At 42.4% G+C, this 26036-nt stretch overlaps 1 protein-coding gene across 1 annotated transcript in view; it reads right to left on the reverse strand.

The window, feature by feature from the left end:
• Positions 1-1173: 1173 nt before the first annotated feature.
• FAF1 (Fas associated factor 1) overlaps positions 1174-26036 on the reverse strand; it is a 497005-nt gene continuing 472142 nt past the window's right edge. Inside the window, exon 19 of the mRNA XM_060021798.1 lies at positions 1174-3979. Within this exon, the coding sequence (XP_059877781.1) occupies positions 3896-3979 (84 nt within the window). The 3' untranslated portion in view covers positions 1174-3895. The remainder of the gene's footprint in view (positions 3980-26036) is intronic.

A 26036-nucleotide genomic window follows, 5' to 3' on the forward strand; every position in this document is an offset into this window, starting at 1 on the left:
AAGACTGGAGAGCAAGTCTCTTTTTTGGTGTTTCCTTTCAGAGCACACTTTCAAAATGCAAGAGCTATATGGCCAGTTGGGCTTGTTAAGGGTTATCTTCCAAAGCAGATTATGTGAGACAAGGGAGAAGCACTAAATGTAGAGAGAGGTTCAAGGCAAGAAAGCCTAGTTGTTGCATCTCACCCTCTTTGTGGCTTTTAGATAAAAAAAAAAAAATGGCTTGATGAGAAGAAGAATGGACAAATTCAACTTCCCAAATGGTCTGATGTTGTTTGCATAATGTAAGTGGTGGCTGTTAAGTTTGGCGGGTCAGTTGAACCCACTGAGAATCTGAGAAATACAGACTCCCCTCCTAGAAAAGTACACATCTAACTTTTTGTATACAATTGTAGGGGATTCTAAGATCCATTCTTGGACATGAAACTTAGAGGTTCTTTATAGTTGTGGCCCTGAAAGTCAGAGCCTGGGGCTTGAGTTCTGATTCTTCTACTGACATTGTGTGACTTCAGGCAAGTACCTACCCTCTGAGCCTCATGTACAAATATGGAATGATCATGCCTGCCCTGCTTCTCTCACTGCAGTGGACTGTGATGTGGGTGTGGAAGGTGTGGTAAACTGCAAAGTGCTGTGTGAATGTTATCAGGGCACTGAGGTTCAGAGAAGTTACTCACCTTAACGTCACACAGCTATTAAGTGGCAGAACCAAGTTTCAAACTGAAAGACACTGAGGTCTCTGGAGTGTGTGTGTGTGTGTGTGTGTGTGTGTGTGTGTTTGTGTGTAGATCTGCCTCCAAGAATTTTAAAAAGGATCAAATGGGCTAAGCATGTGGAAGGGTCACTTGGACTATAAAGTGCAGTGCCCATGTGAGTTACTCCTGGACTGAATTCAGGATTCCATGTTCCATCTGCCTGTGGGATCCAGGACTGGTTGGATGAGGGGCTGAGAGGAATGATGGAAGTGTGCCAATCAGAGATGCTTGCTTATGACAATTAAGACCCCTTCTCACAACCAAATGAACAACTTTCATGCTTTTGGGGAAATCTGCCAGAGCTCTGCAACCTCTTTAAAACCCATGTCATTGACCAGCACACTCAACTCAGCATGTCTACTTTGGGAGTAGCAATTTTAATGCAACCACAAACTTATTTTATGTTTTTAATGCCACCAATAAAATCCATAAAAGCCTGATTCCTATTCTCCTACACTGAAAAGGAAAGATTCCATAAAAGAACTCAGACTTCATTCAGATGCTTGCAATTCAAAGACGAACACCTGTATGTCCCATAAAACTAGTGGTGCCAGAGCATGACAACATAGCAGACCAGAAAACTCCCCCAAACGGCACCTTCTGAGAGGCAGTGGGAAATTGGCAATACTTCCTCAAACCTTCAAACTGATGCTCCAAACATACAAGTGATAATCCAAGAAACACAGAGGAGTGAACTGGAATGGGGCAGGGATGACAGCAGCCCTGGAACTTCATTCCAGACAGCTGGGCATAAGAACACAGAGCACACATTCTGATTGACACATTTCTGTGTCTGGAGGCTGGGATATAAAGCCCAAGGAAGTGTAAGGGTAGGAGGAAGAATTACAAAGGACTTTGCTATTTTTGTGGTGATAGAAAGGCACTTAATGCTTTTCTTGGATCCTAACTTTATATAAGTCATTTTAATGTTGTATTTGTAAGAAAGGGCATAAAATTGCTCTGGCCTTCTGTTCTGGAGCTCAGTAGAACAGAATGGTATGAGTGAACAGTGATAATTAGCTGAGGCCTTTCCTAGCAAAGGGGCCCATAGGATAGGATTTCATGGGACTGAGAAAGAACCTTCCAAGGCAGGGTTGAAAAAGGGTGTGTAAACTTCATGCACATTCAAGTAGCGTTTAATAACTTTTATGAAATTGGTTTCAGAGTAAAGTCTGTATTATTGGAATGCAGAAGCGAAGATGATGGGGGAAACAATATGATGACGTCAAACCCAAATTAGATGGAACAGGTTAAACATGAAAGTGAATTCAGAGTCGTGTCTCTCCAATCCCCACCCACACATTGCTGCTGTTCCTGAGTATGGCCTGAGTTCGGGGTTGTGGCTTCTCTACGGCAGCTACAGAACACGGTCTCCCTGGAAAAAGAAAAGCTGGTGCCCTAGTGTATCTGTAGCATTGGAAATGACTGTCTCGTGGGGCCATTAGTTTAGGAAGGTGGGAGTGGAGCTGGACTGGAAGTGTTCAGGTTGAACTCCCCCACTTCGGGTCTCTTTTCCTTTCAGCCTCCCTGGAGAGACCCCTGGGGCCAGAGAAGGTCTGCACCCAGGCAGATGTAGCACTAGTCGGTTAGAAACACATTCTTTGAAGAGAGTGTTCAGGGGAGGTCCCTGGTTGTAGTGTCAGAGAAAAGACACAAGGTGGAATTTTCCTGGCCAATGCCTACTTCTGGGCAGATGGAAAATGACCAGGCATATCTCAGGCCATGGTTAGAGTCTTCTGAGAACCCCTTGGCTTGGGCCAGGGGGAAAAAGCCCAGCACTCAGACTCTTTTGGACAAGTACAAAATGTTAAATCAGGATCCCAAACCCTAGGATAGAGACCACAGGGGACACAAAAACAGATACGGAGAAACATTTCAAGACTGAAAAGAACTCATTGGCGGTGAAGGTATAAACAGTGCTTCCATGAACTAAACTCTGAAGCCCAAATCCATAGATTAACAAGAATCCACATTTACTAAATCATCCCAAATTATTATATGCAAGTTCAGGCAACACGTGTCTTCTGAGCTAAGCCCCTAAGTTTGCTCTCTTAAATATATGAAGTCAGAATTTTCAGCCATAGAATGAGATCCCTTTCATTTGAGATGGGAGTCTACCATCTAATACTGAAACATTACAAGGATGAAATAGTGGAACCAGTTCCTTATGACAGCTGGGCTGAGTCCATGGGGTGGCTGATCAGATTTTGGTGACAGTCAAGGTGCTTAAAGCACCAAGTGACAAGGTCCAAATGCGTGATGGGAGCAGAAAGCAGGAGAGAGCTGTGTTCAGTGTACACTGATGGACGAGCAACCTGGGAGCTGGTATCCATGAGGTTCTAACTGCCCAAATGCAAACCTAACAGCAGCTTTCTGCAGCTGGGCCAGATACTGAAGTCCTGGTACTGGTCCTCTTCACACTATCTCAACATTCACATTGCAAGCTTAAATAGTTTCTTACACTGTAATGGAACAGCATATACCTCCTGGATGGAACCTGGGGACCCAAGGCAGGAGCAGTAAATGAATATCTTGCATACATGTCAAATGCAGTCCTCAAACACAACCTTACGTCTTAGTAAAGAAGTCAGGAAGTATCAACAAAAATGATATCTTTTTTTCCTACACCAATGTTTAATCTCCATGCCAAGAAGTCCCATTTGACCTTTTCCCCCTGCCTCTTAAAATTAGGTGACAAAGTAGAAATTCAGTCATGAAAAGAAAAAGGCAGAGGTGTAGGAGCCCTGGCTCAATGAGACACATCAAATACAGAGCAGCTTGGTGTCACACGTCAGACAGAACTGTCCCAGACACTGTGGGGAAGATGGGCACTGGAGAGGTAAAAATCCTACTTCATGATCACTCACACTTCAGCAGCGCATTAGTCACTGAACGAGGGCGAGGTGAAGGGGGTAAGAGAGGCAGAGCTATAGTTCTCTACAATGAGGGTTGGGAACATATACTCGTGGATGGGAAATGTTAAGTAGCTATGTTTATTATTACTTTTTTCCAGCAATCTTGCAAGAGGCAGAAGTGTGACACTGAATTGAGTGAGACGAGCGTGTAGGTGGCTTGGCGAGGTGCCCTTCTCCTGATGCAGGCCTCTGGCTTGTCAAGGAACGGCTGGTTCCACTGCTGGGCCATGTTTACTCTTTTGCTTCAAGGAAAAGGGTTTCTTGAGGGAACAACTTTACCTCCAATAATGATTTATTTGGGTCCAGCTGGGTTACCTAAAAAGAAAGAAAACACATACTCAAAAAGACTGGAAGAAGCACTATTTTCTCTCGTGGCATTCAGATCTTATCCTGCACATTGATTTTGAGCCTACTTTGCACAGGCACGAGCATTTTCACATCTCTTATCTCATTTGATCCTCAAAATAACCTGTGAGGTAGGTGTTGTTACTCCCAGTTCTTTAGAAAAATCTTAATTTATATCTTTTTACTGTTTTTTAATAAGCTTTTAAAATTATTTATTTATTTATTTATTTATGGCCGCGTTGGGTCTTCGTTGCTGCACGCCGGCTTTCTCTAGTTGTGGCGAGCGGGGGCTACTCTTTGTTGTGGGGCGCAGGCTTCTCATTGTGGTGGCTTCTCTTGTTGTGGAGCACAGGCTCTAGGTGTGCGGGCTTCAGTAGTTGTGGCACTCGGGCTCAGTAGTTGTGGCTCACAGGCTCTAGAGCGCAGGCTCAGTAGTTGTGGTACACGGGCTTAGTTGCTCCGCGGCATGTGGGGTCTTCCCAGACCAGGGCTCGAACCCGTGTCCCTTGCATTGGCAGGCGGATTCTTAACCACTGCGCCACCAAGTCCTGTTACTCTCATTTTATAACCGAGGAAACCAGGGCTCAGAGAGGTCAAGTCTCATAGTTTAGTGGAAGAACTAGCATTTGACCTCAGGGCAGGTGGAGGCCCACTGCTTCCTGTACAGCTCAGCTTGGCCAGCAGAACAGGAGGGTCTTAGGAAAGGGTACTGGTTACCAAACAACTCACTGGCATTGCTGGGGACCTGTGTTTGGTTAACTCCTGACAGCGGGGAGGGCCTTTTCTGCTTGGTGGGAAAGAGCTAAGCTTTGGGGGCTGATATTCCACTAAACATACCTGTAGTAAACTAGAGAGTGCCCATCCCGCCGTGCCCAAAGATGAGTATCTCCCCTGCTGAGGAGAGGCTCCCTAGGGAGGCATATCACAGTCTCCTTGTTGATGGTGGTGAAGATATTTAGTTCCAAAAAATGAGTCAAGTTCATAATATGACTTTATATTTTAGAAATAGAAAAATGATTATTTTATAATATGAACTATAGAGAGAATAAAGCTAGACAAAATCTTCTTGGCTCATTTGGGATATGTTAATCATATAGGAACCCTACATTAGGTTTATGGCCTCCTAGGTCAGGGGCAAGGATGTGATGTGGAGGTTTTCTAAATCTGAGAGTGAGAGAAAAAAACCCAAAAATTTCCTAAAGGGAACACAAATTTTAAAAAGCTGAGAAATACTAGGACAACGGGCTTTGGAACCAGAAAGATTCTGGTTTAAATCACAGCTGTGTTGGCTATTAGCTTTGTGGCTTTGGAGTTGGTATCAACCTTGTAGGACTGATGTGAGGATTAAGTGAGAAAAAATAAATAATTAGTACAGGGTCTGGCACAGAGTAGGTGTTCAATGAGGGCGCCCGTGTATGTGAGCAACTGTAAGGATGGACAACAGACACACAGATAAATGGACAGCTCCAAGTGTGCATGATGGGAGGCCAGGCAGTCTGCTCTGTCAGACATGTACAGGAGCTCAGGGCCCCTGGGCAGAGACTATAGCACCTGAGATGGACAATCTTGTCCTCTGCTCAACTCAAGCCACACCTAATGAGATGGCTCCACTGTCTTCTCCAGGCGGATGGGGAGGGGATGCCCTAGGGGCCTGAGTGTCACAGGCAGGCTGGTGAGCTGAAGGAGGAACACTATCTTTGACTGTATCCAGATGGAAACCTGGTATGCCCAGGAGGGTCATTAAGGAGATACATCTGCCTCCAGAAACCTCTGTGCTTATAAGGAACCCATAGCAAGGCTGCTCTCCTGGTATCTCTTGGGCTCTGGGCAGATGGGCAGGCAAGGTGGTGGGGAGGGCCTAGCCTGCTGTCTGTTTTCCAATGGACCCGGGGGCAAGCTGTTGGCAAATGTTTACCCACTTCGCCAATTAACATACAACACTCTGCTGGCTTCTGTCAACAAACAGAGCTACGCTGCCTCTGCTTCTGACTCATTGGCATTTTCTGCCCAGCTGCTTCTGCTATTGTTCTTAATTAACATGCCAGAGCTCTTCCAGCATCTTCTACTTTGTTATTTGTGGTTCGTAAATATGATGTTTCCTGGGAGAAACCAAAATCATACTGCCAGAGCTGTGCATACTGGCAAAAAGATATGATAGGAAGCAAAAGATGTTGGCAGGTTGGAGCCTTGTTGCCATGTTGTCAATATGCAAGGTTAGATGTTCAGAAAACACATCCAGTTTTCACTGTGTCTGAGAAAAGTTAAGTGATTTTCCCCAGTCACTTTAAGTGGGAGAGCTGGGACTTGAGAAGGAGAAAACTAGAATTTCTTGGACACCTATTACATGCCAGGTACTTTAAATATGTTATTTCATTTAATCCCTAAGCAACCATGCAACGTTGACAAAATTGAGGCTCAGCATGGTTGCCACTTGTTTAAGGCCACATAGTTAGTGAGGGTCTGTCTATACGGTATAATACTGATAGTAAAAAAGAGTGAAGCAACTAAGATTTAAACTCTAGCTCTGTTACTTACTACCTATATGACCTTGATGAGGTAATACAACCTGAGAGCCTCAGTTTTCCCACCTGTAAGATGGGAATAATCAGTTTCTCTTTTATAGGTTCTGCTAGTTAAATGGAATAATGTTGATGAAGGCTCTGGTACAGAGACTGAACCAGTAAGTGCTCAGCTGGTAGCAGCCATTACTGGCTGGAGTGTTGCCTTGGGCAGGGCCCTAGTCTGTCTAACTTCAGCTGGAGCTCTTTCCTTCCCCAAAGTCTCCGGGAGCCCAGGCCTGCACTAGGCTGTCTCTCCTATTTCCATCTTGCTGCTTAGCAGAAGGGCTCCCTTTTCCCCAATAGGGTAATGTCTCAGTATCTGGAGACCCTCTTCTATAGCTTCAGTGGGGCTGTGCCATCAATGGGCTGCTTCACATTAAAGATGGCTTTGTTGGGGCTGCTCCCTCTGGTGCCTCGTATCACAAGCAATTTTTTTCTTTGAAGGTCATTTCAGACAGAAATTTAAAGTGAACAAGGACAATTTTTGTTTCCATTCTCATCTGCCTGGAGTGAACAGAGAGACTGTAGGGAACCTAGGGAGATGCAGGACACTATATTGTGAGTGGCCATATTGTGAAACGATCCTGCAGTGTTCTGGGCCCCATTCAGGAAGGATGGGGAGTGTGCCAGGAGGGACCTCCTGTTAGGAGGTTAAAAACATGGTTAAAAACCATGTTTTCTAAGACACATCTGAAAAATGGGATATGTCTTCCTGAGAGAGGACACTGCTGCTATAGGGGCAGGGAGAGGGCTGTGTCAGTCCTCTTTGAATGTTTGAAGGGCTGGCAAGTAGGACAGGTAGGCCGAGTCCTGCAGTCCTCTACCTACTGCAGTTCCAGTGGGTAGAGCTGAGACTGGTGAGGTAAAATTGTAGGGGAGCAGAACTCAGCTGGTCAGAAAAAACGTTTTCACAAAGCAGCAGCTGCTGGTGTGGCTACTACTTGTCTTTCTTTTACCTTTCTTCCTTCCCCTCCTGTCTTGTATTTTCTTTTTGTTCTTCTTCGTCATCATCATCATGGTAGCAACCATCAATTACAGTTGACCCATGAACAACCTGGGGGTTAGGGGCACCACCCCTCCAAGCAATTGAAAATCACATATAACTTATAGTCAGCCCTCCATATATGCAGTTCCTCCAAATTGGTGGTTCCTCTGTACGTGGGGTTCCACATCCAAGATTCAACCAACTACGAATGGTGTAGTACTGTAGTATTTATTACTGAAAAAAATCCACATGTAAGCGGACCTGCATAGTTCAAATCCATGTTGTTCAAGGGCCAGTTGTATTTAGTGCCTCCGTGTAGCTGGAACCATGCTAAGTACTTTATATAAAATACCTTAACTAGTCCTCAAAACAGCCGAACGAAGTATGTATTATTGCCATTTTAAAGCTGAAGATACCATGGGTTATCTTGCTCAAGGTTGCAGATAGAATAAGGTTTAAAACTCAAGTCCATCTGATTCCAAAGCTCATGATAACCAGAATGCTTCTGGCCTACATGTTGACAGGCTACCTTGGGCAAATAAAGGGGTAGGGAGGGGAGAGGTGAGGGCACTCTCTGCTGTCCTTAGAAGCATTCAAATAGGGGCTTATTTGTGGAAGATCATGATGATAAAGCTAACATTTATTGAGAATTTAATTTGTACCAGGCATATTCCAAGCACTTAACATTTATAAAAGAATTTAATTTTCATAATAATCCTCTGATGTAGGTATAATTATTATTCCCATTTTATAGATGAGGAAACTGAACCACGGAACAAATTAAAAACTTGCTCAAGGTCTCAAAGTTGTTAAGTGTAGAGCCAGAATGTGAATCATAGCAATCTAGCTTTGGAATCCATGTTTAACTACTGGACTATTTTGCCAGAGGTGCTGCTAAGAGTAGAGTCCACACAGAGAAAGAAGTTGGATGAGATGACCCTGAGGCTGTTTTCTAAGCAAGCTTCTGCGACATAAGATCTTCACTTTAAGCATGGCAAAAGGTCAAGGGTCAAGGAAAAAATCCTGAAATGTTTATAAAATACGAATACAGAAACGCAATCTGAGCTTATGTTCTGCCATTTACTTGGGATTTTACTGAATTATTGACTTTCTAAATCAACAGAGAAACCCACCCTTTGGGACTCCCTGGTGGGGAGGAGGGGCATTCTCAGATAAGAGGTATGGCCTAACTTTGTCTATGTTAGAAAAGGAAAGTCAACCTTCTTGACATTTTATTCGTTATATGATACTTAGGAAACCTAAGTATTTTAGTAAATTGGCTTTGTGAAACTTGTCTGTGTTAACAAAAACGGGACATGTTCTTTGCCAAAGAGAGTTGTTCTTTTCTAGGTCCCTTTTCTCAGCAGTTCGAACTTTTCATGTACATCGTACTTCTATTATTTCCCTGGGCTTCAGTTTTGTTTTTTTCCCTGAAAAAGTATAACATTGCTGCTGAGAAAAATGTTAATCAATGTGACAGATTCTCATTCTTAGGCCACTCACTCTGAGTGAGTCCCAGAATGTTAGGGTGGGAAAGCTCCTTGAATCCCATATAGTCCAACCCCTTCATTTCACAAGTGGGCAACCTGAGGCTCAGAGAGGTCAAGTGACTTGGCCCTGATCACACAGTTGATAAGTTCAGTATTCTACCCGTTTCTGACTTCTGTTTTGGAGTTCCTTCTAGTCACACTATTCTGCTTCTCACTTAAAAAAAAATACCTGAGCATAAATATAACACTACTACTAGGCTGGGAGCTACTTGAGGGCAGGAGCTGAGTAATACTAAAAATAACAGTAGCAGCAATATATGAATAGTACTTTATAGTTCATAAGATATTTACACAAACATTAAATCAAAATCTTGTAGGGTCGGTATTATTATCAATCCTTTTTATTTTATTTAATTTTGCTAAGGTAAGCTTTTATTTTGAAATTGAATAAAGGAAAGTCTAGATCTAATATTTTCACATTTAGAAAAAATGCTAGGTTCAACAATTGATTTTGGAATTGAACATCTGCATGCAAAAAAATGAATCTAGATGCGCAGACCTTACAGCCTTCACAAAAATTAACTCGAAATGGATTGTAGACTTAAATGTAAAACACAAATCTATAAAATTCCCAGAAGATAACACAGGAGAAAATATAGATGACCTTGGGTAAGGTGATGGCTTTTTGGATACAACACCAAAGGCACAATTCATGAAAGAAATAATTGATAAGCTAAACTTCATTAAAATTAAAAACTTTGCCAAAGAAACTGTCAGGAGAATGAGAAGACAAGACACAGACCGGGGGAAAATATTTGCAAAAGACACACCTGATAAAGAGCTATTATCCAAAATATACAAAGGGACTTCCCTGGTGGCTCAGTGGTTAAGAATTCACCTGCCAATGCAGGAGACACGGGTTTGATCCCTGGTTTGGGAAGATCCCACATGCTGAGGAGCAACTAAGCCCGTGCGACACAACTACTGAGCCTGCGCTTTAGAGCCCGTGAGCCACAGCTACTGAGCCTATGCTCTAGAGCCCGTGAGCCACAACTACTGAAGTCCTTGTGCCACAACTACTGAAGCCTGCATACCTAGAGCCCATGCTCCGCAACAAGAGAAGCTACCAGAATGAGAAGCCTGCGCACCGCAATGAAGAGTAGCCCCTGCTCGCCACAACTGGAGAAAGCCTGCACGCAGCAACGAAGACCCAACACACCCAAAAATAAATAAATATTTAAAAAAGGAAAAAAATATATATATACACAAAGAACTCTAAAACTCAACAATAAGAAAATGAACAACCCAATTAAAAAATGGGCTGAAGACCTTAAAGACACCTCATTAAAGAGGATCTACAGATGGCAAATGAACATATGAAAAGATGCTCCTCCACATCATATGCCATCAGGGAAATGCAAATTGAAACAACAATGAGATACCACCACACACCTATTAGAATGGCCAAAATCCAGAACACTGACAACACCAAATGCTGACACTCATATATAGCTAGTGGGAATGCAAAATGGCATAGCCACTTTGGAAGACACTTTGGTGGTTTCTTACCAAATTAACCATAATTTTACTACATAATTTGGTAATCGCACTCCTTGGTATTCACCCAAAGAAGCTGAAAATCTAAGGTCCACAACAAAACCTGCACACAGATGTTTAATAAGCACCTTTATTCACAACTGCCAAAACTTGGAAGCGACCAAGATGTCCTGCAGTAAGTGAATGGATAAGTAAACTGGAACATCCAGACAATGAAATATTATTCAGTGCTAACAAGCTTTCAAAGTACTCTCACATATATTATCTAAACCTTAGAGCTATCCTAAGAGATTGGACTAATTGATCCTCATTTCTGCAGATGAGAACACCAAAACTCAAATAGGGACATTAATCACACGTGGTCATACAGCTAGAAATTGGTGGAGCTCAGGTCTCCTCACTCAAATCCTGAGCTCCTTCTACTCTATGAGGCAGCACAAAGCCTGCATATGTAAATTCCCGTATTATAGTAAAGCTGAATATATCTGCCCTTGGTTTTGTTCAAAATTAGCATTTACTTTAAACTTGGGAGAACAACTAATCTTTTTGGTAAGCTATGAGTAACATATTTTGTTATAAAACATGCATATTAAATATTACAAGTTTAAAAAATAATTGTTAATGTCATCATTACCAAAAAAGTTACCATTTGCTTGGAATTTTATAAGTGCCAGGAACTATACTAGTTGTTCTATATATTACCTAATTAAATGGTCACAAGAATGCTATGAGATAAGTACTCCTATTATTCTCTCTTTTTTTTTTTTTTTTTTGGCGGTACGCGGGCCTCTTAGTGCTGTGGCCTCTCCCGTTGCGGAGCACAGGCTCCGGACACGCAGGCTCAGCGGCCATGGCTCACGGGTCCAGCCGCTCCGCGGCATGTGGGATCTTCCCAGACCGGGGCACGAACCCGTGTCCCCTGCATCGGCAGGCGGACTCTCAACCACTGCGCCACCAGGGAAGCCCCTATTCTCATTTTATAGATGAATTTTCTGAGGTCAAAAATGGTTAAGGGACTTGCCCGAGTAGGTAGGTAGGAAAGATAATTCTGGAATTTGCACCCAGGTTTGTAGCGTTTAGCCTGTATCTGATGCACTGCCCTTCACTGCCTCTTAACCTCTGATCCTACTTCTAAACGGGGGACAGTTAATGTGACTAAAAGGCTTTCCCTTGGCCATAAAGAAAGCAGGCATTCTGTGGCTGTCCTGGCTCATGTCCCTGTTGTGGCACAGGATTTGCTGTTCCCCACAGGAACATAGGCTAATTTTCGTTACTGTCAACTTGGTTCTAATAGCTAATTGTCCATTTTCTTTAAACACCTTTTGATGAGCTGGGAATCCTTAAAGAGGGCAGTTACACCCACAAAGTATCAGAGGGAGAACTTAAGAGCCAACCTGCTGGTCGTGTGCTGATCAGGGTGTGAAAAGGCTATGGTAACTGTAAAGTCTTTTGCGAACATAAGGGATTGATCATCATCATTATCCACAACACCAGTTGTAGCTCCTACCAACTTCTCCTCTACATTTGCTTCAGGTGTAATGCAACCCCAAAAAGAACTTCCAATCTGGAAGGGTCCCATTATGGGACTACACTCTGGCTTATTTACATCCCAGCTTCTGGTGCAGTTTCTGGACCAATCTGCCTCATTGGATCACAGACAAGCAGTGGCACTGGGGTGAGGGTTTCCAGGAAACAGTGTCACATGCTATTCTTTCCATTATTAAAGTGTGGTAGAACAGCTAGGGTGCTAGAAAGTGAGGTTGGGTGGGTCTTCTGTGGCTGCAAAGCACAGGATGCCTCTACGACATTTTCTTTCCTTGACTTTTTAATTTTTTTTAATTTTAAAATTGAGTTTATTAATTTAATTAATTTATTTATTGACTGTGTTTGGTCTTCATTGCTGCACATAGGCTCTCTCTAGTTCTGGCGAGCGGGGGCTACTCTTCTTTGCGGTGCGCGGGGTGCTTCTCATGGAGGTGGCTTCTTGTTGCGGAGCTCAGGCTCTAGGCGTGCGGGCTTCAGTAGTTGTGGCTCGCAGGCTCAGTAGCTGTGGTGCATGGGCTTAGTTGCTCTGCAGCATGTGGGATCTTCCCGGACCAGGGATCGAACCCATGTCCCCTGCATTGGCAGGAGGATTCTTAACCACTGCGCCACCAGGAAAATCCCTTTCCTTGACTTTTTTAGTTGGGAAGAAGGGAGAATGAAAGAAAAGTTAAAGGAAGAACAAAGGGAGAGAAAACTAAGGCGTAGGCTGCCCTATCTGTTCTTTGTTTTATCATATTATAATAATGATAACAACAGTTAACATTTACTGGGGGGACTTCCTTGGTGGTCCAGTGGTAAAGAATCCGCCTTCCAATGCAGGGAATGTGGGTTTGATCCCTGGTCAGGGAAGTACGATCCCACACGTCGCGGGGCAACTAAGCCCGTGCGCCACAACTACTGAGCTCGCATGCCTCAATGAAGATCCCGTGTGCCGCAACTAAGACCCTATGCAGCCAAAAAAGTAAAGAAAAAAAAATTGTTACTTTAAAAAAGAACAAACCGACTTCCCTGGTGGTGCAGTGCTTAAGAATCTGCCTGCCAATGCAGGGGACACGGGTTCAAGCCCTGGTCCGGGAAGATCCCACATGCCACGGAGCAACTAAGCCTGTGTGCCACAACTACTGAGCCTGTGCTCTAGAGCCCGTGAGCCACAACTACTGAGCCCACACACCACAACTACTGAAGTGCGTATACCTAGAGCCTGTGCTCCACAACAAGAGAAGCCACAGCAATGAGAAGCCTGAGCACCACAAAGAAGAGTAGCCCCCGCTCCCACAACTAGAGAAAGACTGCACGCAGCAACAAAGACCCAACACAGCCAAAAATAAATAATTTTTTTTAAAAAACCAAAACATTTATTAGGAGCTTACTAGGTGCTAACTGTTCCAAGTATTTTATAAGTACTACACAACCCTATGAGGGAGGTACTATTACCTCCACTTTAAAAATGAGGAATAGAAGCTCAGAGAGATTATATAACCTGCCTAAGATTGCACAGGCAGGAAGTGACAGAGCAAGGATTTAAAACTAGGTCTGGCTCCAAAGTCTGTTTTCTTAACCACCACACTAGATACTTTTAGTACTGTAGTCATACACTAGACTATTTATTCTAAGTCTCTTGCTTGGAAAGACTATCCCTTCATGTAACTGAAGCATATACCTCCCCACAACAAAGTATATTACTACCTCAGGCATTTGGGGAAATTTCACTCATCTAGCTCTTCAATTATCACAGACCTAGTGATTGTTAGAGCTAGAGGGGTCTTTAGAGGTCATCTCTGTAACAGATGGGGAAAGAAAAGCCCAGTGAGTGGAAAGAACTTACCCAATGTTTCTCAGCACTCATGGCAGATCTGGGACCAAATCTGGAGTCTTCATTCCCAGCCTGTGCCTTTAGATGGGCTGTTAAATGAGGATACCAATTCTAAAGTGTTGCTAATGTCACAATGGCCTCAAACTTGGCACATTGTCAGGGAGATCCTAGGCACCAAACAAAAAATGTGACGCTTTCCTTGCTCTGGTATCCCTGATGGTGGTTTTGGTCACTATACGAGTTTTTTTTTAAAGTGAAAGCAGGTTTATTGAGAGAGACACATATTCCAACGGTAGAATACAGTCCATCTCATAAGGCGAGAGCAGCCTGGTCACTATACTATTAAACTATGTTAGTGGGGAAGGCCCAGAGGGAACAGAGGGACTTCTACCAAGAAGGGTAGGGTCGGGCGGAAAGCCTCTTTAGTCTAGAAACACAAGAAGGTCGAAGTCCTGTCCCTCTTGGGCTCTGGAAGACACAATTTCAAGTAACTAAGAGGAAGTCCTGCTTTGCAGAGTGGTTTGCAAGCTCACTGTTTCTGAAAGCTTAATAAACAGGGTATAGGCAAATCATGAGTGAGGATTCTGGAGTGTGGCAACAGAAATCTAGTGCAGATCAGCCCTAGTGGTGTGCCACTTACAGGTGTACCACGATACTGGTCTCATCCCTCAAAGCAGCCAGAATCCTCAGGGCTGAGCTGCCTCTGACCCTGAGCAACCTGGTATGATTACTCCAATGACGCACACAAACATTTTCAGTGTGTGTGATGATCTGACACAGGCTGGGAAGCAACGATCGAGGGGACATGCCTCACTTTCAGAGGCTGGTATCATGGAAGGTAGCTGGGCTCTTGTATAAAAGGCTCTGAGGACACCTCTGTTAAAAGATTGGTCCACAACACTAACCATTGTGTTTGGAACAGGACACTAAGAGACAAATGAAAGGAGAGAAACCTGTTAACCGGTCAGCTTAGAACTGCTACTTCAGCTTAAAAAGCCTCTGAGAAACCCTGATTATTGTTTGCCCCAGATCACCAGTAGACATGGATTAAATGCTAATTAGGGAGGCAGTAAGAAAAAGTTCTGGTGGATTTTGAATCTTGGCTCTGCATGAATACTCCTGAGCAAGTGATTCACCCTCCAGAAGACCCAAATTTCTCATCTGTAATGACAACATCATTCAACACCCAATAAGCTCTAACATCATTTCTCTCTGGGTCTCTCCTGCTACTCGAGAGAGAGTTGAACAAAGTATCTCAGCCTGCCTCTCTCCTACTTAAAACTCTGACATGATTCCTTACTACAACGGGATAATTCCTTTTTGCTTTGACCTCACTTCCCCCAATTTGTAAATGGGTGGTGTTTCTGGCGAGGCTCATAACACATCTGTAGTGGAAGACATGGCCAGAAAGACAGTTTGGAGAGAGATTGTGAAGGGCTAAAATGCCTTATTATGTTTAGTTTAAACTTCTGGAAACAACCTTTCTCCCTGGCTTCAGAGAGATCTGGAATGGCATACTAGATGTACTCTTCAGGCAGAGTAGCTGGGGAGAAAGTAAGTATTTTGAATGCATTTTAATACTCAAGCAGGGCCATGTGAGCTGGTGCGTGCGTAACTCTGAACGTAAACACCGCTCAAGAGCTGGAGCTTTGAACAGGAGTTAAAAGAGCTGAGTCCCTAACGACATACAAAAGACTTGCTGGTGTGATTTATTCTGATGTATTTACTTATCCAATTACCAAAACAGCAGGAGATCATTAAATTTTCTAGTTACCAGATGCAGCACGTTCAATATCTTAAATGTTACCAAGGCTCTCTCTGAGCTATTTTGATATTACATTTCACCCACCCAAAGCTTATGAAACTGGAAGGCAGGAATCATGAACAGAGCAGGTGTTTTCTTTGAAGGTTGGTCCAGTGGACGTCTGTACTATGACAAACTTATACCAGCTCCCAAACTCGTGGATTTAAGGAAAAGTACCGTGATAAGAAACAAAAGTATTTAGGAGAGAAGATGTTAAGAAAGTGGTACTTGAGGGTGGCTGGAGATATGCATTTTACCTGGCCAGAAATTTCTTCATGCTTGTTTCCTATCAGTTCAGTCCTGATGTCCACAGAAGGTCAAGCCTCAGAGTAGAGGAGGAGAGAAGGGAATAAGCACCCTCTGAGCGACCACACATCTGGCTCCTAACCCTAGCATACTATTTCTGACCAACTGTGTGATCATGAAAAAGTCACCTTTCCTCCTCTGAATTTCCTTGTCTGTTAAACAAGGATGTTGACATCTGATGCACCACCTTATGGGCCTGCAATGAGCATCATCACAGCCTGTCATCATGCAAACATCTCCTGGATAAGACTGAATAGCTTAAAGGCAGGACTGTTTCCTGTATCCCCAACATCCAGCAAAGAATCTGGTGCATTGTATGCTCTCATAAGTGCTTGTTGAAAAAATGATCAAACCAGAGAATGTACATCATGGAACATCAAAAAATACAGAGCAAGCCTTTATTAACATTTTAGGAGTAAGTCACAAAATAGACATTTATTCTATTTTCTTTTGAAAAAAAAATCAAATAAGTAAAATCTGGGCCTAAACTTGAAAGGGTGGTGGTGGCTTGGCCCCAACATTCTTTACTATTGTGATCTCTAAATACTATCCCCTCAAAGACCTTATGCTCCAGTTGACCAGAGCAGTTTGCTATTCCCCATTTATGTCTTGTGCTTCTCTTCTCTGAACCTTTGCTTATGTTGTTTCCACCACTGGACTGTCCTTTCTGCCCAGTTCTACCTGTTGAAAACTTACACATCCTTCAAAGCTCAGCTCAACTGCTACTTCTCCCGTCAAACCAGGCCTAAGTGACAGAGCATCTTCTCTGATTCACTGGGCCATGGCTCCAGTGACAAAGGGGCCGTACATGTTCACTGTGGTCTCTCCATCATATTCCTATTCCACTGCCCTGCATGTGGCCAATTCATATTTGCTTAACTAATACCTTTGCTTCCCCTTATGCTTCTCAGACAAGGTGGCTTAAAGGTCTGCTGGCAGACTCAAGGTCAGTGTTTAAACTGGAAAACAGGCACAGGCAATGCCAACTTTGTCCTTTGTTAAAATAATACTCCTATACTTTGACCAGGCAAGGCAACCCATTTCTGGGGACCTACCCCAAAGGATCAGCTACAGTCTCATACTGAGTTATCTGTCTGTTCTGTCTCTCATGTTATTTTGCAATTGTCTGAGTCTGTCTCTCCAGTTACACTGAATTCCGAGGGCATAAATGAGGTCTTATTGGCTATCTATCCCCAGGGCCTACTATACTGCTGGAAACAGTATGAATTCAACAAATGTTTGCTGAAAGACTGACCTACTGAATGACTGAGTGGAGGCTCCCCACTCCTCCCTAAAGCCTCCACCGACCCAAAGTCAAAAGAAGCCATATCCCCAGACCTCTTCCCGTAGCCTCACTCCTATGGCAGGCAGAGCCTGCCAGTGATACCATCAACACGTCACCCAGGCAAGTCTTCTAGCTCTGGACTCTCTCTGGCCCTTACCTCGGTCAGCCCTGCTGCACAGACATAGGGACTGAAAATAAGTTTGCATCAGTTGCCCTTTCAGAAGGGACAGATTTTTCCCTGTCTATTTAAACTGCTGTCGGAACTGGATAATTAGAAGGATTTAAAAAATCTTTAATTCTCTAAACAGAGAAAACTGGTTCTGAATTATTAAGCAACATTTTCAATGCATTTGAATAACCTTAAGTGACTTAACTGCCACCTGATCCTAAGCTCTGGCTCAGATAAATAAATGTGAAATATTATCGAAGCCCCAGCTTATAGGAGCTGCCAGCTACAGTAAATAAAAGCTTAAGTCCCCATAAACTGCCTGGGACAGAGACATTCTCATATAAAAGGAGTGAGAGAAGGTGATCTTAAATAAAGCCAGTAGGACAGGGAAGCCAATGGTTTTGTTTTAGTTTTCAGAAGAGAGTTGTCAATGGAGCAGGTATTATCTATATCCAGGTCATTTAATTATAGAATCACATAGTATCAGAGCTGACAGAAGATTAAGAAAGCACTTATCTTCATCTCTTCATATTTCAGATGAGGAAAACAGGACCCAGAGAAGTATGTACCTTCCTTGAGATCACACAACAAATGGCTGGAAGAGTAAAAATTCTGTCCTAGGCTGCCTGGCTCCCAGCTTAGTCCCCTCTCCACTACATTCTTCTGAGAATGTCCTGCTGGAGATGTGAAAATAAGAGGCTGACAACTGGCTGTTAAGAAACACATGAAATATCTTTTTCCATCCCCTCACTTTCAACCTATGTGCGTCCTTTGTCCTAAAGTGGGTCTCTTGTAGGCAGCATATTGTAGGCTCTTGTTGGAGGTTCCTTAAAAAGCTAAAAATAAAGTTACCATATGACCCAGCAATCCCACTCCTGAGCATATATCTGGAAAAGACAAAGACTCTAATTCGAAAAGATACATGCACCCCAATGTTCATATAGCAGCACTATTTACAATAGCAAGACATGGAAGCAACTTAAGTGTCCACTGACAGATGAATGGATAAAGAAGCTGTGGTATACATATACAACAGACTATTACTCAGCCATAAAAAAGAATGAAATATTGCCATTTGCAGCAACATAGATGGACCTAGAGATTATCACACTAGGTGAAGTAAGATAGAGAGACAGTCACATATCATATGATATCACTTATTTGTGGAATCTAAAAAAATGATACAAATGAACTTATTTACAAAACAGAAATAGACTCACAGACGTAGAAAACAATCTTATTGTTACCAAAGGGGAAAGGGGGGCAGGAAGGATAAATCAGGAGTTTGGGACTAACAGATATACACTACTATATATAAAGTAGATAAACAAGAAGGACCTACTGTATAGCACAGGGAATTACATTCAATATCTTGTAATAATCTATAGTGGAAAAGAATCTGAAAAAGAATATATATACATATAGATATATGGTTGCCTTCCTCAACAATCAGGATACCATAAATTATATATGAGTTTCTGCCTGGTGAGATGAGAAATACAAAAACAGTAGATGCATGAATGGGTAGGAATATTTTATTTCTTCTCATTTATTTACTAGACAAATATTTCCTGAGTGTTTACTACAATGTCAGAAACTGTGCTGGGCACTGGGATATAACAGTGAACATGTCACTATCTCTGCCCTCAAGGAGTGTAGAGTCTAGAGCAGGACGCACAAGAAATTGGCCCACTGCAATTCAGAACAGTAAAGGGCTACAATATGGAAGAGGGCAGCAGGGGAGCACAAGGAAGGTAAACACCTAACTTGCCCTAGTGTGTCAGTCAACTACATATTGCTCTTTCCTCCTTGTCTCATTCTAATATGCACAGCTGTTTCCTACAATCTAATTAACCATTTTACTGACATACTTTCATATACAATAAACCAGTATTAGTTGCTTAGTTATGTGCCAGGCACTGTACTGGGAACATTCAGATGAATTAGACATAATCCCAAATAACTTCAGACTTCATGTGTACAATTCTTTTTTTTGTTTAAAAAAATGTATATCTTACCCTCATTCTGTGACTATGTAAACTTGGGTCAACCATTTCTGCTTTTGGTGTCTTTGCTTTTTCTATGCCTTGATCAAGTTACTTTCTTTCTCCGCATCTTGGTTTTCTCATCTATAAAATAAGGGTCTTTTCTAGTTCTCACAGTCTAAAATGCGTGCATGGGGAAGGCCTGTTCACGCAAGGCTGTTTTAACCAGAGGACAGAAAGTGAAATAAGTTTGGAAATATCAAAAGAATCTTCAGGTTTGGGATTCAGCCAAAGACACTAAACCTGAGTCCTTGAGGTCCTGGTTCTGGGTGAAGAGCAGGGTGTGGTCTGGGTGAAGTAGGCAGGGGCTGGAGCTGGAGCTGGAACTGGCATTGCAGTGAGGCCCGGGGGATCTGGCATCATGACGCACACGCTACTGCACTGGAACTCCAGCACTGGCTTTGAAAATTACAAGGAGTGTCTAGAAAAGGTTAATCTGTGCATATACACATTTGCAGTTGTTTGTATTTAGAATGGGGTTATTATACAGACTTTAAGCGAGCAACACGTGTCTGCAGAAGCACCTGGAATACTGAGCACAGAACTAATGATTTTTTATTTATGGCCAGATGGAGCCAGATTGGATTGTATGTAGAGCCTTAAAAAGTTTATTTGATTTCGGATAGAGCAATTTCAAATGATACAGTGCTTTATAAGCCCCTTATAAAATTAAATTCTGGGGCAAAGTAAATGACTTTGGAAGGTTTAAATACATCAACATACCTATACACAATCCTAATAGTCACTCCATTTTATTTTCAGCATGGTGTAGGGAAAGAACCTGGGTTTTAGGAATCAAATACTGGTACTGATATTTGTTGTGCAACCTTGAAAATTTAAGCTCTCTAAGTTTCTGTGTCCTCATCTGTAAAATGGGGGTGATATCCATCTTTCAGAAAACTAATATACTTGATTGTGCATATAATAGGCATAAAATAAATGGCTTTAGTCATTGTTATAACCCCCCACTGTTCCAAGTACTTTGTAAATGAGTTAAAAAGGGGCAAAGGTAGATTTTATTAAGGCTCTGAATTCCACTCAGCTTCCATGAAATGCCTGCAATCACCTCAAACATATTTTAAAAACTCCTTTGTGCATTCCTTTGATCTAGTCAGGGGCATACAATGATGAGTTTTCTTATATAATATCACTGGTTCTCTCAATACCTTTGTGGGTTAGCAAGATCCTTTCCTCTCCTTACCATCAACTTCATCACGACGGCTTAGATATACCGAGCTTTTACTGTATACTAGTGCTTTACAAGTATCACTTCATTTTTACAGCAGCCCTGTGAAGTAGGTACTATCATTATCCTTTTCTTATAGATGAGGAAATTGAGCTACATAGAGGCTAAGTAATTTGCCCAAGATTAAAAAGCTAGGAAATGCAGAGTTGAGATTCAGCCTGGGACTCCACAACTCTGTCTTTTAACTACTGCCCTGTACTGTCTCTCTGTCCCTCATCTCCTTCAAATCTACTCCAGTTACTTCCAGGGGCCTTTTTTTTTTGGTATTAAACTAGTCTCACAGTTTAAATCTCTTTATACTCTTTAGAAAGCACCACCTAGACTTTCTCCTGGCACCTCAGACTTAAGAAATCCAAAAATGAACCTGCGTCTTCATCTGTCTTCTTTGATTTCTGCACATGGTAACTAGCATGTTCCTAGTAATTCAGGCTGGGAACCTCTAAGCACCTTTGAAAACTCCTTCTTCCTACCCTACCCAGCACCCTGACATAGCTAGACAATCACCAGATCTCACTGATTCTTTCTTCTGCATGATTCTGTGCCTCCTCTTCATTCCCAATGCTGTCATCTCAGTTCTGACTCCCATAAGCCTGTTGTCTTGTCTACTTCAAGTCCTATCTGGTTTCCCTTTCCCAGGCTCTCACTACTCTAATCCTTTCTCATAAAAATAATCAACAGGTTTGAGAAAAAAACAGAAACGTGGCATCAAAAGACCTAGCTGGAGCTATTGCTCTGCAACTTATTAGCTACCCAATTTGTTAGACATTTGACAGCTCTAAGTCTAAATTCCTCATCTGTAATACAAGGCTCAACATCTACTTTAACTTAACTAGTTCAAATTTCCACTAGAATTGGTTTCATGAGGGCAAAAACTTTGTTTAGCCTATTCACTACTGTATCCCCAATGTCTTATGCATAAGTGGTACTCAAATATTTGTTGGATTAATGCAAAGAAAACTCTCCAGTATTTTTCATCTCCAATCTCATTTTCCTCCATGCCCAACTTCATATCCTAAATTCAGTCATAGCAAACTGTGTGCAATCCCCAGTCAGTGGCCCCTACGCATAGTGCTGAAGTGCTACCTAGTGTTCCTAAGTGTAAGAAGGCTGTGATGTGCCTTATGGAGACTGTGTGTGTGTTAGATAAGCTTCATTTAGGCATGAGTTGTAGTACTGTTGGCCATGAGTTCAATATTAATTAATCAACATTATATATTAAATAAAGCATCTTTAAATAGAAACACACATAAAATAAGGTTATGCATTGATTGATGAAAATGGAGGCTCATAGTAATTTAACGCTATGTTTCCCCTGAGGCAATGATTGAGTATTTACTAATTTAGTGTTTGTGACACTTTATACAACATAACTGCAGCAAATCACAAAAACTGACTGTAACACTCAGTTCTAAAACCAATAGCTCCCACAGCCTTCAGAATAAAATTATAATTTCTTAGCTTCAGGTACATTGCCCACTACAATCTGCACCCCTGACACAGACCTTTTTGTTCAGCCAAATCTGTGTATGCTTCATGTCGTGCCTTGTTTGGTGATATGTGCCACTTGCCTGCTAGGGTGATCTCCTGCCTTATTTCCCCTACCAGACTTGGCCTTGTAGACCAAGGCCATGTTATAATTATCATCACATCCTCCACAGTGTGTGCCATCCACCCATCCTCCATCCACCCACAATTCAGGGAACCCCTACTCTGTGACAGGCCTGTGTGCTCCCTGTGTCAGAAACAGGGGGTGCAAAGGCAAATAAGACAGTATAGCTACTGCCCTAACTGAGTTTACAAAGAGCAAGTCCTAGAGGACCCTGACATAAATGAAGTAAGTCTCCATGAGGAAATAAGCCTGTCTTTGACCCTAGGAAAAATATCATAAACTAATTCAGTTGGAATTCTTCCAACTATGGAAGAAATCTGCTGTCTTGGTAAAACAGAATGCAGATATTAAACTCTACATATTTCTACCTGAACACCCCCTCAACCTTTTGTTATTGGGCATGTAAGGTAGACTGATATCCTTCCTGCAAAAGCTGGTAGTTTCCAAACAGTTAACAGTGGATAAAGATTCCTTGTCTTCTTGAAACCAAAACACAAGAGAAAAAATAAGGATAGGAAAGATGGAGTGGGAGTGAAGAGAGAAATAATCACCATTACCATCATACCAATTACCATTATTAGATTCTTACTCTGTGTTAAATGCTATATATATTAAACATTTTACATTTATTCTTTCAGTTAATGCTCACAACAACCCTTTAAAGTAGATACTGTTAACTCTCATTTTACCAAGAGATTAAGTATTCCCTCTAAGATCACTCAGTGAAAAGTTGATCTAGAATTCGAGGCCAGGTCCATTTGACTCCAGGCCCATGTACACTCTTGTTGCAGGCTACAATGCCTCTGAAATGTGATTGAAAAGAGGTACTGTTAAATAAATCATACTTACAGTGTTGATTTATATTTGCTTATAAGACAAGCAAGGAAAAATAAATACCAACAACTCCCCCTTTATTTTAAGTAGCCAGTTTGGATAAAGTATTATATCTCTGTGGTGAGGGAAAGTAGCTGCAGCTTCAAGAACAACTGCAGGAGCCCTGAGCAGACCACTACAGATTTGGGGGCAAGTTTACATTGAATATGTTGGTACCCTAGAAAGTAGGAGATGGCTGTCGCCAGGGACTGAGTTTCCCTTGGGTCCTCTTGAAAGTTTCCTTTGAAAATACAGGATTAACTGATGCCTGTTAGTATTCTGAAGCTACTTTTACCCTTCACTACAGTACTAAGTTCTGCTACAAGTGAAGATGAGAGGCAAAGTCAAATGCTTAGAAGCTTCCCAGTTTACAGAGTTCCACCTCCATATCCAGTAGTAAACCCCAGAAGTGAATTTGAAATGTGACTATCTTAAAAAATAAAACTATATGTGCATAGAAGAGGCCTGATGACTATTCTTTTGAAAGGTTTGCTTACAAGGTTGGCATCTGGGAACTTGGTTTTCAGGAGGATTCACACTATTCTGATAATAGTGGTTCACTGTGCCTAAACTGCTTGTGCAAACAACATAGTTTATGCTGAACACCTGCTTTTTTTCTGGGACTCTGAGATTTTGGTATATACCAGGCAGAGGGTACCTACATGATCAGCCCCCAGTGAAACCCCTGGGCACTGAAGTCCCTAATAAGCTTCCTTGCTTGGCAATATTTCACATGTTGTCTCAAATCATTGCTGGGGAATTAAGTTCATCCTGTGTAATTCCACTGGGAGAGGACCCTTCGAAGCTTTGCCTGGTTTCTCCTAGACAACCCATGTGCCTTTTCTCTTTGCTGATTTTGCTTTGTATCCTTTTGCTGTAATAAATCACAGCTGTGAGTATGACTACATGCTGAGTTTTGCTACGGAATCATGGAACTCTGGAGTGGTCTTGGGACCCCTGCCCAACAGATGGTGTCAGAAGTGGGATTCAAAAGCCTAACCCGGCTCATCAAAATATGGTGGAAACACTGTTTTCTGGGGGAAAAAAAAGGATGAAGAAGCAGGGAATGATGAACCTTTGGTGCCTGGGTGGATATAGAGTCATCTGTCCATGGTATGAAACAGCAGCTTAGCTGATGGTCTGTTTTAAGAGGTAAAATTTACCTCACGGAATTTTAAAATGATAGATCCAATTCCAGGAGAGTTGGTTTATTGGCTCCCCTGACTGCTTTTTGGCTGTACTATCTAACATGAGGGGAAAAAGGTACAGCCTTGTAATGCCTTTGGTTTTTGTTCTCTTTTCCAGGTGGCAAGAGATTGGATGGGTCAAAAATGCTAAAAGTTCGTACTGTTCTCTCCTTTAAGTGGGAGGGAAAAAAAAAGTTAAATCAGTTCCCTGGACTGAAGCACAATTTTAGATAAACCAGCGGGAAAATTAAGGGAGAAAAATACTTCAGCCATTTCTTCAGTTGGCTGTTGTTACCCTTGCTGCAGCAGCCTAGTATGGCTCCCTTCCTGACTTCCCTTGCATTCCAGGAGGGATCTTCCCCCAGCAACTTTAATATCATCCTTCTAAATGCTAAATTTACTGCTGGAGGGTTAAGTAAATTTGCAATGAGGAAAAAAAGCGAGGATTAAAAAAATAATTGTTTTGTGGCTACTGCATTTGGGTATATGGTAAAAATTGATATAAAACATTATACAGTACTAATTAATTTCATAAATGCTAAAGGAATCATCTCAATCAGGGAAAGCCACAAAGAAAAAGTGTTAGTAGAACATGACTGCCTTGCTTTTTGCTGCTGGTGAATGGGTTAGAATTTAAACTCTTTGAATAACAGAATGAGTCTCCAGAACTAATGATTTTTGCTTATTGGAAGCTCTGGAAAAAGGGAGACAACACAGACAAGAGAGGCAATCTCCAGATAGAGATACATGTAGGGAGTTTTAAAAAGCAGTTTTTAGTTTGATAATGGTACTTATAAAATCAGATGTCTGATCTTTAGAGGCTAATGATCTTCCAGCATACTGTGCATATTTTTGAGTAGGTAAATTTGGACAAGACCAAAAGGGCTTAGGAAAGCCTGCTTGTCACTTGAACTTGTAACACAGCTGTCTGTCCCTATAGCATCTTGGTTTTGCTGCTGCTGAAGAAAAGTTGTTGACTTCTACTGGAATCCTAACTCCACAAATGCTAACTGTCCAGACCTGACTCTAAACTAAAACCTGATATTGACTGCTGTGAGTGGCTTCAGCATCAGAATGTACTGTGCTGAACTGCAAGCAAGCATAGGCTCAACGAACAAGACTTTGATTCTGGAACCACTGTAGATTTAGGATGCCTCTGGGTGGGGCCTGAAATTGTGAACACATCATGGATGTTGTCTGTATCTTCTGGGTCACATATAAATGCCAACAGGAAAGAGCTTGTTTTTTGATGGGACCATCTAAAATCAAGCTGCTGGGCTTCCCTGTTGGGGCAGTGGTTAAGAATCTGCCTGCTGGGGCTTCCCTGGTGGCGCAGTGGTTGAGAGTCCACCTGCTGATGCAGAGAACACGGGTTCGTGCCCCGGTCCGGGAGGATCCCACATGCCGCGTAGCGGCTGGGCCCATGAGCCATGGCCGCTGAGCCTGCGCGTCCGGAGCCTGTGCTTCGCAACGAGAGAGGCCACAATAGTGAGAGGCCCGCGTACCGCAAAAAAAAAAAAAAAAAGAATCTGCCTGCCAATGCAAGGGACAT

This window comes from Delphinus delphis, chromosome 1, assembly GCF_949987515.2.
Source record: "Delphinus delphis chromosome 1, mDelDel1.2, whole genome shotgun sequence".
In the NCBI taxonomy this organism is placed as follows: domain Eukaryota; kingdom Metazoa; phylum Chordata; class Mammalia; order Artiodactyla; family Delphinidae; genus Delphinus; species Delphinus delphis.